The sequence below is a fragment of the Marmota monax genome, unplaced genomic scaffold, assembly GCF_021218885.2.
Source record: "Marmota monax isolate L192 unplaced genomic scaffold, Marmota_monax_Labrador192_F-V1.1 WCK01_AAM20220418_F8-fsc00031, whole genome shotgun sequence".
NCBI lineage: Eukaryota > Metazoa > Chordata > Mammalia > Rodentia > Sciuridae > Marmota > Marmota monax.
In genome coordinates, this window is record NW_026695197.1 from 8,198,298 (window position 1) to 8,211,030 (window position 12,733).

Genomic DNA, 12,733 nt, shown 5'->3' on the forward strand with positions numbered 1-12,733 from the left:
CAGATGAAGACCCCAAGGACAGGCCCCTATGTTCTCAGTAAAGCTGGGTGCTTCCTGGGGCAGGGGCCAGGATGCCACTGAAAAATACAGAGGCTATGTTGTTCAGGGCTTGCTAGGGAAGGAGCAACCATTCTCAGGATTTTTTTTTTCTTTAAAAAACCAAGATATCAGTGTGTGAGTTGTGTCATCCCAGTGGCAAGTGATAGAGGGGAGTGGGAAAGGTGTCGCGTGCATGACCCACCAGCCCTTGGTGCATTCTGTCCAGTCTCCTGTGCTGGGCCCGACCGCCACTCTGGTTTGAAGAGCTGACCACAAGACGTGCGCCTCCATGCCCGGATAGGAGAGTGCCACATCCCATAACCCTGCTGCCTTCCCTCACCCACCTCCTCACACACACAGACCAGATTGCCTTTCCAACCAAGGCCATGGCCAGAGGCCCAGGTGAGACCAGAGATACAGGTGAACAGTCTCTTTGGGAAGAGGGGCAGGAGGGGATGAGACTCACCTTCTCTCTGTTGCTGGGGAATCATTGGCGGTGGCTGAGGAAAAGCCTGGCTTATCTGACCATAGGCAGCAGGGTAGGCGGCTGCTGGAGGGCCAAAGAGAAGAGGCGAGAGAAGACAACAGGAGGCAAAGAGACAGGGTGAGAGGTGGGAAAGAGAGAGATTTCAGTGTCAGGCAGTAAAGGCTAGCCGGCCAGCTGGAATGTGTTATCTCAGTTGCTTCAGAGGAAGCAGCCTTCAGTCTTTGGTACCAGCAAAGAAGCACAGGATGAGGACTGGAGAAGTGTGTGCATATGTGGGGGTGGGGTGCACTTGGGGGGTCAGGCAAGTCTAATCTGCAATAATGGATAGCCATAGCTGATCTGCCTTCACTCCCTCTCAGAGGGCACTTGTGTGGGAGGTGGGGAGTTGCCAGATGTGTGGACCTGGCCTCTAGGGAACCTGCCAGAGGTAGGCCCCAGTTCAAAAAAAGCAGAGGTAGGACAGTAAAGTCCAACATATCCCTCTGCCTGGCCTGGTTCCCTCAGGGGCAAGGTCTGACATAGGAGCTAGGGAGGGCTCCAGGACCAGTGAGAGAGCTTTCTTTGGTCTCTAGAGGAGGAAGACCAGCTTTCCTTCAGTTCTCATCTCATCACTTACCCTCAGGGGAGACAGCACTGGCTCTTCAAAGCCAGCAATGAGGTAACCTCACCAGATCGGACAACAGGGCACAGGCTGGGTGGGGATGAATGGTTGGCTGACCGCTTGATTTGGCTCATTGGCCCCAGGCCATCTGCTGGCCTCAAGCTGTCTCTTCTCACCAAACACACACTATCTCAGGCTCCATTTTCTCCCAGCAAACTGACTTACTTGCCTGGCTGGTGGAAGCTGCTTCCTTTCCAGAGTCCCTCCTTCTCTCCAACCCAGGCATCTCTGCTTCCTGAGCCAGTGATTGTGGACTATGCTAGGCAGCACCCCAAGTCTGGCCTGGCCCCCACTGCTGCTGTGCAGCTTGGTGCTCCTGGGCAAAGGTGAGTCCAGAGGCCCAGGGGAGCAATCTCTTTGAGGAGAGGGGTTCGGAGGGGCTCTGCAGTACCCTGGCAGTACCACAGGGAAGAGAAATTGGGCCTCAAAGACAAGTAACTAAATTCATCTCATCTGGGGTTCTGCCCAACCACCATTACCAGTCCACCCTGCCATGCCAGGAAAACTGCACCGAATGCTAGGAGGCCTGAGAGAGGGAGTTAGCCCAGAGAGGGTGGGGGTGTGGAGCCAGTATAGCCCTCCCTCCTTCCCCTGAGGACCCTTCCACCCACTCTCCCCACCCCCATGCAGGGCCCAGGTCTGGGGTGGGAAGAGGGCATTGGTGCCACGGGCGTGGAAGGATGAATGCAGCCAGGAAAAGAGCCGAGGGGACGCGTGGATACTAACGACCTGCATACTGCTGCACTCCCGCGTAGGCCTGCTGCAGGGGGTCCGCGGCGGTGGGGCTCTGTGCTGCTGGGAAGCCAACGGGCAGAAGTCAGTGGTGCGCACCCAAACTGGCCCCTGCCCCCACCATTCCAGGGACAACATAATAGTTGCATTGCCCCTTCTAGTCACTACATGCTCACTAGGGCAGTGTCTGGGACAGGGGCGCTGAGTGCTGGGCCCTGTTGGAGGTCTCCCTTCCAAGCCCAGGGCTCCTACTACATTGCCCTCCATAGTTGGGGGAGGCATGTTACAGCTGGATTAGGTGTGGCTGAGATAGGGGCTCATGCAGAGGAATATGAGGATTGGGGAAGAGAGGCCAGAGGAGGGCTTGATCACCAGGGTCTTGGTAGGGAAACACATGAGCTCCCACCAGGGCTGTAGGGCTGGAATCTGTCAGAAGGGGTTCATCCTCACTGATCCTCAGCAGAAGCCAGGGACAGTAAATGAAGAAAAGCCTGGTAGATGTCATCTGGGTGAAAGGCCACTGGGGGGCCTCACCCTGCCACTCTGTCCTCCTGGACCACCCACTCCAGCTCAGAGGGACCCCTCCCTCATTCTTTCTTTTAAAATTTAGTTTATTACATATGCCTCATATATTTTTATGTTTACAAATTGCGTTGAGTTGCATGAAAATTCCTCTCAGCTTCACTAACCTTGAGACAGGCTTTTTCCTGACTATAGCACCCAGACCTGTTTTCTCATACCATTCTCTTTAGAAAACATTCATTTTTAATTTACGTTTCCCATTATTTTTATAATATTTATTTTTTAGTTGTAGTTGGACACAATAACTTTATTTTATTTATTTATTTTTATGTGATTCTGAGGACCGAACCCAGGGCCTCACAAGTGCTAGGCGAGTGCTCTACTGCTGAGCCACAACCCCAGCACCCCCTCCCTCATTCTTAAGGAATTTTCACTATGCATGGAGATCTTCTACTCCTGGTCTTGCTGGAGACTCTTGCAGCAGGGACTGGCCACATAGTTGAGTTCCGCTCTATGGGCTGGGAGTAGAGTGCTGCCCACAGACACCAAAGAGCTAGAAAACCAAAGGCCTTCCCCTATCTTCTGCCCTGTAATTCTAGTACCCTTGAACTGAAACTTTGGCAATACATTCAGAGAAGCTTGAATAGGGAAAGGCTTGGTTCATCTTGTGGCCTTTGCTGTCTCTTGAGGAACTGTGGGCAAAAGCGTGAAGCATGCATTAGCGGTGGGCACAACCCTTAGTGACCAAGGTCGGTGATGACTGACATGGGACTGGGCTGGCCTTGGAGGCCCAGAAAGGTGGATAGGACAGATGCCCACTCACATGGAAGACCCAGCCCCATATGTCTGGGCAAACTGGGTAACACAGGATGGGAGGAAGAGAACCACCAGGGCACATCTGCCTGTCAACTCTGGCCAGCCAAGCTATCTGGCTATGCAGTTTTTGAGGCCTGTAGAATGGACAGAATTCCCAACTCTCCTTTTGAGCTCTTTTCCTGAGTTTTTCAGTTAATCGCTATTAGGAAATAGCATCCAGACCTCAGGGAAGCCCAGGCTGAGGCAGAGGCCGCTAGAGTCAGTTGGATGACAGGCTTAATACCCCCTAGGAGTAGCAGAGGAGCTGGCCCATTGGGGCTCTAATCAATACTGAAGAACAAAAGAAAGGCTATGATACAGGCTTTTTCCTGCCTGGGGCTATCCCAGTCTGAAACCCTGTTCCTATATTTCCTCCATGGAGACTGGAGCAAGAGCCCCCAGCTGCAATATGATGGCAGAGTGATCTCCTCCTGCCTCCTGCTCCCTCCACCTGTCTCCTCTGCCAGAATCTGAGCTCTCTGGAGGGACAGCCACATCTTGCTTGTCCTCTTGGTCTTCCCAGCTTCTCACCCATGCAGTGCCTTGATGCAGATTAGAAAGGCTACCCCTACATCAGGGCACATAGTTTGGTGCCCTTGTGCAAAATATAACCAGCACAACTTCATGGCAGCCCCTGTCAGAGTGCCAGAAACACAGTGAGTGCCCAGGAAAATAGAACTACTGGAGAAAAAACAGTTTTTTATGTTTGTGAGAGCCACCATTTCATTAAAGGCCACACTGTGTGTTTCCAACAACCTCTCCATGAAAAAGAGGGAAGGATAGAGAAACTACCTGGGGCTAGGAAGCGAAGAAAACATTCATGAAACCCTTTTCTACTTCTCTGCCTAATGACCTCATTAGTAACTGCCAAAGAGTGAACATTTTGAAGGATCTCGTTCATTACAGTGGCTCCAAACTCCGCATTTAAAGATGGTAAATTAATTTTTTAATGTACTACTTTTCTCCTTTCCTTCCTTCCATCCCTCCTCTTGCTCTGGCAGGGAATTGTTTATGGGAGGTGCCAGATTGTTACAAATGGGGGAAAGAAACATTTCCAAGTTCCATGAGGGAAATGGCTCACAGATGCTGGTGGGGGTGGGGAAGGAAATGGCTTCCCTGAATCCAGAGATCCAGATGGGCTTGGAGGGAAGGAGGAATGGAGAGTCCAGATGTGCTGAGGGTGGCATCTCCCAGCCCATGAGCCTGATATTAGTGGAGTCACTTCCACCTCCAGCTTGCCAAGTCCCTCTTTGCCTCCCCTATCAGCCGGAGCCTTCATCTTCAAATACCACTCCAATACTCTGGGCCCTACCACATCACTTTCTAGATCCCTTTGGCCATTTTTCTGAGGAATTGGAGGTGCCTGTACTACAAGCACTGGAATGGGGTTAAGTTCAGAGACACAAAATTCTCCTCCTCTATGTCCCTACAGCACAGTGGCTTTGCACTCTGCTGCTGGTGGAACTTTTATACACTATAGATGTTTGAGCCACACTTCAGACAGTGAAATCAGAACCTCTGAGCTTCTGTAATTCTATCAAATCCCTAGATTCTGATGGGCACCCAGATTGGGGAACAAGACCCAGTGGCAGGAGGGGGCTGCCTGGTAGGGGCAGGGATGGTGAGACTGAACTCCTCAGTCCTATTAGGTCAACCTCCTCACCATCTCTGCCCCTACTAGGCAGGTCCCCTCCTGCCTCTGGGTCTCCAGGAAAGGCCCCACCAGAGTGTGCACCTTGATCATCCTCATCTTTCCAATGTCTGCCCACCTGTTAAAGTTGCCCTGAGCCTCCTCCTCAAGGAGGCCCCTGGGGCTTCTTCAGCTTATAGGATTCTCCCATCATTTGAGTCCTTCAGTGTTTTCAACCTGAGAATATTCACTCTTGATTCAACTTCTTTCTGCCTTGCAGTCTCTTGGATCTGTAGATGGATTTTATGTTCTCACCTGGACTTCAACCTCCAAGGGGATAGACTATGTCTTGCCCTCCCCTGGGGCCTTCCTTTCACTCAGCAGAGACCAGACACTTGCTAATATGCATTTGCACTCTGAAACTTCTCCCTCTGCCCTCTAGGAAAGGGGGACAGCAGTCTTCATATCTTATTACATTATCCTCTGCTGGACTGAGCTCAGGGCTCAGCTTCCCCACACTGATTTTAGTCCACCCTCCAGACAAGAGAGGGAAGCTGCTCTAGGTCAACTGCACACTCTCACTGCGTGACAAGTGCTGAGTATGAAAGGAGTAAAAGTAATCAGGAACAGGCCTTCAGGATTTTCTTGTGTGCCACACTCTGAATTGCAGGTTTGGGAACTGTCCAAAGTTCTAAGTCGCTGTCTGAGGTGCTGTTTTTTGTGCGTCAAGAGACCCGACTGACTGGTGGGTACTAGTTAGTATGTATGCCAACCAGTATGTCTCCATTTCCTTCCCCAATGAGTCTTTTCCTACTAAACGTTAAATCTGATTATTCTTTTAGCTTCTATTCCCTTAATTGTTTTAGCGCAAATTCACATTCTGTTAATTTGCAGTTACTCTTGGCCTGGCTATACAATTGTACCCAGTGTCTTTTCTTCCCTAAGGGAGTCACTGGAATGGGACTGTCATGATCAGACAGACACATCCCCAAGGGTGGGATTTTAGTCTCTTCTCTCCAACTGCACATTTTCAGAAGCAGGGCAGGAAGCTGGATCTCCTTGATCACATTTTGGGATCTACCAAGGAATGGACAGAGAGCAGGAGCCACATGCTCCTAGTTGTAACAGCAAGGACAGAATGGTGAGTATGCTTCCTGAGGAAGGGAGACTGCCAGATGTGCTCACCTGGGTAGGGGTGGATGCCATTGGCAAACACAGCTTCCGCGGCAGGTTGCCCGTTGGCCTGTGGGGGGAGGCCAGTGAAACCATTCACCCCAATGGGGGACGGGATGCTAGGCACGGCTGGTGCAGTGATGCCCGGAGGGGTGCTGCCACCTGGTTCCAGGGATGCAAAGGGGTTGGGAAAGAAGGGAGGCAAACAGAACAAAGGTGAGGAAGGCCAACCCATGGAGCCTGAGGATAGACTTGGACCTCTTACACCAGCTCAGTCTTAACTGTGAACCATGCCTTGGCTTATCTTTCTGCATGAAATGACTTCACACATCCCAATTTTATCCATCCTTCAACAAAGAGTTCAAGTCCCATCTACCCAATAGATGGGTAGGCTTCTCTTACCACACAGGCTATTCTCATTGCCCTTGGCTTTAATCATACTTGTTTATCCTTCATTCTTTTTCAGAGGCTTTTGCTAACTCTAGCTAAGTCAGGATTGGCTGGTCCTTGTTTGTCCCGTGAGGAGCTGATCTGTCTCCCCAAGAAGTTTTGCTGCTCAGATGAAGGTCTTAATTCTGGTTCCTTACATTGAGGCTCTGAAAGAGGTCACTGCAGAGTCCAGCCTCAGCCCTATCTCCTACAGAGTAGACACAAATGTTCCTGCAGTTGAAGCAACTGTGGTGGTCATGGTGAGGAGAAGAAAGTCAGGATCAGATAGCAATACCAAGTGTCCTCTCTATTCCAGATGGAACCCAAGATATGAATGCTATGGTGATTGCACTGAGGACCCCGAAGTTGGAAAGATCCTTCCTCTTCATGTAAAATCAGGGTTTCCCTTGGATAAGGACATGAGGATGGCCCACTGCCTAAATTCATGAGTATCCCTGAGGTTGGGGACCAAAGCTAAGGGGGCAGTGTTCAAGTTGAGCCCAGAGATAACACAGTCTTTCCTTGTTTTCAGCTGAGAAAGGAACAGTTCCCAGATGTCAGAGAGATCAGTACTATTATCTGAACATAGTCAGCTCAGTAAATGAGAGCTTGTGGTGTTGGGCTAGTTATTGGACTAGACTAGGGCTTCTCAAGTTTAACACTACAGTCATTTGGCCTGGAATTTCCTTATTGTGGGAGAGTTGAGCTGTGCATTGTAGGATGTGTAGCAATATCTCCAGCCTCTACCTGCCAGATTATGGTAGCATTCCCCTCTCTCAGCTGTGACAAACAAAAATGTCTCTGGATAGTGCCAAGATGTCCTGGGGGTTGGGGCAAAACTGCACTGTTGAGAATCACTGAACTGGACAATAGCCAAGCGCCAATCAAAAACATGCTTTGTGAGTTGGGTTTTTTCCAACCCCCATCATCCTTTGATAAAGGTTCTCTCTTGCTGGTTATGTAGTTGTTTTGGAAAAGACCAGTAACTCTAGGTTGGCTTAAAGTGAAATGAAAAATGGCTCTTCCTATGCCTGGGCTAGGGACACAGAACAGGCAGGGCTCTTCTCCTTCAGACCTTGAAGGGCATATCAATTTCTGTGCAGATATTGATTGTTAGTAGAGGTCAAGATGAATTAATTCCTAACAATTCACGGATAAACAAGATCAGAGATATTCTCACCCTGAAATTCCTACCTTGGACTCCATGGACCCATATCCCATCTTCTCTTGCGTCCTCACTGATCAGAATATTGTTGAGACAAAGTGCCAGGCAACAAGGCCAGCTTGGGCCTAGGCACCATGTGCTCTTGCCCCAGGATGATTCACTAGTAGCTGAAATTAGGCCCTAGCCTAGACCCAGGTGCTTTTTCATTGGGCCAGATCCTATGTCGATACCTGTGGGCTCACCTGAGGTTGGGGTCATAGGTGCGGCCGCCAGGCCATTCATGTTGAGGGCCGCCATCTGCTGCATCTGGGCGGCAGCGAAGGCAGCCATGGGGTTCAGGTAGCCACCCTGTGCGACTGATGCCATGAGAGCCGCTTGCTGCTGCATCAGCTGGGGCAGAGGGAGTGGAAAAAATATCACACGCTTCCAGAGGGGTATCCCTCCCCACCAGGGGGCTCAGCTCCTGTGGACCAACTTCCCAGGCCCTGAGCCCCAGGGAGCTGAGACATCTCCTGGTCACCACGTCCAGGGAGCCCTAATGCCTCCCCCATTCCTGCCCTAGTCCTCATTGGCTACTACTGGGGAGATGACTTCGTGGGAGATGACTGCATTCAAAAGTAATAGTAAGGTCTTTGAGATTCTGAAGTTGTTGTGGAGGGTAAGGGAAGGGGACTGGCTTCATGGGTAAGGCCTCTCATTTGTGAGTATGTGACATCCAAAGTGCCAGAGAGTTGGATAAGCCTCTGTAGAGTTAATGGCATAGATTTCTGCCCCAAATGTTCTTAACCCAGAGTCTGTTGGGCAGAAGCTACAGGAGAATCATGAATAGACCCCAGACACCCTCAATGTTGTCAAAAGGTGAGTGGGGAGCAGGAGAGGCTGTTGGAAGTGGCCACAGCTGGACACTCCTGAGGAAATGAGGTGAGCTGGTATGTTTAGAACCAGAACACTAGCTGACTTCAGTGCCATTGTGTGGGGACTGTGGTTACAAGTCTGGAGGCAGCTGGGGAGATCCTGTCAGAGAAGGCTCTACTGTGGAAGAAAGAAGTTGGTGGGCCAGAGGCCTGGGAGAAGGGGGGCCTGAGGTGTCACAGGGGAAGTACAGGTGTCACTTCACAGGACCCTTGCTGCGAATGACCAGAGACTGATAATATCCTTCCATGCATGGGGGCAAGTCAGGGATGAGGAACAAACACTGGCATCTTCCCTCCGCCCCATCAGTATTTCCTAGGATTCTGCACTGCTTTGGCTAAGTGGGAGGGGCATTTGGGGTATTCCATCTTGCTGCCCAGCGGAAAGCCTTCTCTCTAGTTCCTCTCCTAAACACAAAGACAACAAACCACCTCTTCCTGGCAACCACCCACAACTGGACCAGCCTTCTCTTAATCCTTTGTGAGGTTATCCTTCCTGGGTTTATGCCTGGCTCCACTCATTCCCCAGGGCAGAGTAACATTTTTGGTTATGTGTCCCTCCTCTCTGGATCTCTGGGAGGAAGCTCCAGAACCTTCGCCCATCTGTGCCCCCACTTACTGCCTGAGCGTAGGCGCCGTAGGCCCCGAAGGGGATGGCCATGGGGTTGAACATGCCCATCTGGCCAGCCATCTGCTGCATCCGCCGCATCGTGCGCTCCTTGTCAGTGTCTGCGAACTTGACCACCAGACTGGACGAGGCTCCCTGCAGCCAGGGTGGAATGTGAGACCCACCGGCCCCAGCGCTGGTCCCCAGCTGTCAGCACCCCTGGCCTGGGCCTCCTGCTTTCTCTGTCATGCGCTTTAACCGGGTGGGGGCAACAGCATGGTGCCCAGGAGTATAGGTCTCAGCTGTCAACCTGACAGTGGCATTTTCTATCTGGGTCACCACACACAGGGCTATTCCTTAACACATCTCTGGGCCTCAGTGTCCTTGTCTGAGAAACAGTTAAGGGAAATGCTCTCCTGTCTCATAGGGAGACTATGAGCACTGGCCCTCTGGCGGGGTCCTGCGGGGCAGATGTCTAGGTTTCCACCTGGCCCAGCCCCCGCCCCAAGGGCCACACTCACTGGCATGGTCTGGCTGCCATGCAGAGCGTTGATGGCGGCTTGTGCCTCCGCGTGGGAGGAGTACTTCACAAAGGCGCACCCTGCGGGGACAGAAGACAGGTTGAGCCGAGCCAGGGGCCAAGGAGAACTGGAACCCTGAGGCAGGGCAAAGGAAGGGCCCAAGAGAGAGGGCGCAACCTAGATGAAAGCAGAATGAGGTGGGGGGGGGGGAGAGAGAGACCAAGAGACAGAGCACACAGAACGGAAAGACGGGCCCAAAGGCTTGAAAGCACCCCAAACCCTGCCCTCCCGATCCGGACTTGGACAGTTCCGAGTCTTGCAAGCCTCGCTCCCAGACTCCCTCCCCACGTGGCTGCACGTCCCGCCCACGCACCCTTGCTGTTGCCGTCTGGCCCGCGCAGGATGGTGCATTCCTCTATGTTCCCGAAGGCCTCGAAAAGGCGGCGTACGTCGTCCTCTGACTGCTGCTTATTGAGCATGCCCACGAAGAGTTTTCTATCTTCTAGAACAAAATTAGGAGATGCTTACCGGGGCCGGGTGGCGCGGAACGGTCCCGGGGGTGGGAGGGAGGAGGGCACGGCGGGAGGTGGAGGATAAGGGGCGGGGGAGGGAGGATTGCGGGGGGAAAGGGCCTGGGGGTTCACAGCCGGAAACGGGGAGAGAGCAGGGAGAGGACCCCCCCATAGCTAGAGCGGGTTTCCAGAGGGAGGAGTTGAGCAGCCAGAGTGTGGCCACAGAGGAGCAGGATGGGAGAGTAGGGCATAGCGATGGGAGCAGGAGAGGAAGGAGGGAGCTGGGTGGCAGCAACTCGGCCTCCTCCTGCCTAGAAGGCAGGCTGCACGCTTGAGGAGCAAAGCCCCTGGTCTGGCCCTCGCCTAGGGCAGAAGGGTAGTCTGGGCTGCCTGTTCCTTTCTCCCCCTCCTTTTAACACACATTGTCTTCCCCAGGTGCCAGAATTTTTTACAGTGGCCACTTTGCTCATGCTGTTCCCTCTGCCTGGCGAGCAGTCTTCATAAGGCTGGATTCTTCTCTTCTAGGTCTCAGTTTAAAATATCGCCTTCTCACCATGCCCCTCGTGCCTCCTCTCTCTTATTCTCAGTCCCCCATCCCTATAGCCAGAATTTCAAAAGAAAAATTATCTACTGCTTTGCCTGTGTAGTTGAATTTTGTGGGGCCCTGCCTGGCCCATCCCAGGTATGCTCCAGAGGGAAGAAGGTCCAGCCTTTCTGCTGCGACAGAAGAAGTGCTCAGTATCATCAAGAAACAGAATGGATGAAGCATGCCCTATGCCCTTCCTAGGTGTGCACTTCCTTTCTGTCTCCCTTGCTTTTACCTCCATTTTGATGTCCAGTGCTTGGTCTGGACCTTCCTAAATGTTCATCCTGTAAAATTCAGCCTGGGGCACTTCCCAGGAGCCTGTTTCTGTGGGTGCTTCAGCAGCACCCATGCTGTGATGAGTGTCAATTTGTTTGTGGACCCCAGTCAGTTATGTGCTCAAGGTGATGGGGAATCCCACTGGGCTGCATGGATCTGCAGCAGCTTGTAAATGAATGCAAAAGGATTCCTGCACCCAGCACATCCTTTGTTCTTTCTGCTCTTCTTAGGACTGTTGTAACAAAAGAAGAGTGGCAGAAGTGGTGCCCCTGACTTATAACTTCCTAGACTATGTTATAAAAGGGAGCAGCTCTTGGCTGGCTCTCTCTTTGGGGGATATTTGCTCTGTGGAGACCAACCACCATGATGTGAAGCCCTCCAGTGAGCCCACACGGACTCCACTGATGCACCCAGTGCACCCAGCTGAAGGCCAATGTCAGCCACCAGACCTGTGAGTGAATGAGTCCTTAGATAATTCCAGCTCCTGACCTGTGAGTCTTCCACCTGAGACTCAAACATTCTGGAGTAGAGGCAAGACTTCTGAGCCCTGTGAATTCCTGACCCTCAGAATCTGTGAGCATAATAAACAGTTGGTTTACACCACTTGGTTTTGGGCTAAATTAGAATGCAGCCATAGTGACTGGAACGAGGTCCCAGTGGTGGCAGCTCTCAGCAGGCACTCACTAGATGTTTATGGACTGGTAAATGATTGACACAGTGAAAGCTGCAGAAATGCTGACCCCCAAAACTGCAAATAGTAATGTGTTTGTGATTTCCTCTGAACACAAGGGCACTCAGACCCTGATGTCCCTCTGTTCCCAAGGTGGTTGATTCGTGTCCCCCCCCCCCCCATCTCCTTCCAGAGAGTCCTCACTGCCCAGAGAGTTCAGATAGAACTAAGGGACTGTTCCCTGGTCTAGAGCAAAGCCAAGCAAGCAACCCCAGGTCCTCTGCAGAGAGCTCTTACCCTGTGGGTACCCCTTAGCCCAGATGCACTGGCACTGACTGTGTTCTCAATGATGAGGTGGTGCTGGATCCCTGTTCCTTCCTTAACCTGCAGGACCCATTGGCAGTTTCTGTTACCAGCTCTGGGACTGGGAACAACATCAGCCTGGCCCTTCACATAGTTGGGCTGAGGCAGAAGTTCTGGTGCCAGAACCCAGCCCTATACCTGCCTCAGCCTGGGCTGCTCTATCTGACTCTGGGTCATGGCAGGACTTTGGGCATATTTCACCTCATCTCCAGTCCTGTGGGGTTCCCAGCTCATCAACTCCAAACCAAGGGGAAAAAACAGAGGGAGAGAGTGAATGGGAGGAAGTGAAGAGGAATAGAAAGAGATGAAATTAGAAGTGGAGAGGGAGAGCCGAGATGGCAGGAGACAGAGGAAAAGGAATTTGAAACAAAAAGCAAGGAGAAGAGAGGTGGGCAGAAAGAAGAGAAAGAAACAGAGACCAAGGTGGGGCCCTAAGGTTAGACTCAGGGCAGCACACAGCAGTAGCAATGTTTCACTTGAATGAAAGGGGAGCTTTTCCTCCTCTTGTAGAGCAATTGAAACTTCTCTGAGGCAAAGCCCAGTCTCCTCCTTCCCCCAGCCCTTGGCTCCCATTAAATGGAATTTCCAGAGAAA

At 51.9% G+C, this 12,733-nt stretch overlaps 1 protein-coding gene across 50 annotated transcripts in view; it reads right to left on the minus strand.

Annotated features, from left to right (window-relative positions):
- Celf4 (CUGBP Elav-like family member 4) overlaps positions 1-12,733 on the minus strand; it is a 295,048-nt gene that overhangs the window by 18,393 nt on the left and 263,922 nt on the right. For 7 of the 50 annotated variants that reach the window (XM_058573878.1, XM_058573883.1, XM_058573888.1 and 4 more), the window contains exons 4-10: positions 10,106-10,234; positions 9,733-9,812; positions 9,224-9,367; positions 7,936-8,083; positions 6,112-6,261; positions 1,914-1,979; positions 506-589 (exon numbers count right to left, since the gene is read on the minus strand). In XM_058573878.1, the coding sequence (XP_058429861.1) occupies positions 506-589; positions 1,914-1,979; positions 6,112-6,261; positions 7,936-8,083; positions 9,224-9,367; positions 9,733-9,812; positions 10,106-10,234 (801 nt within the window). Of the gene's footprint in view, positions 1-505; positions 590-1,913; positions 1,983-6,111; positions 6,262-7,935; positions 8,084-9,223; positions 9,368-9,732; positions 9,813-10,105; positions 10,235-12,733 lie in introns of all 50 variants that reach the window. The other 43 variants (XM_058573887.1, XM_058573890.1, XM_058573915.1 and 40 more) reach the window with 11 other exon arrangements.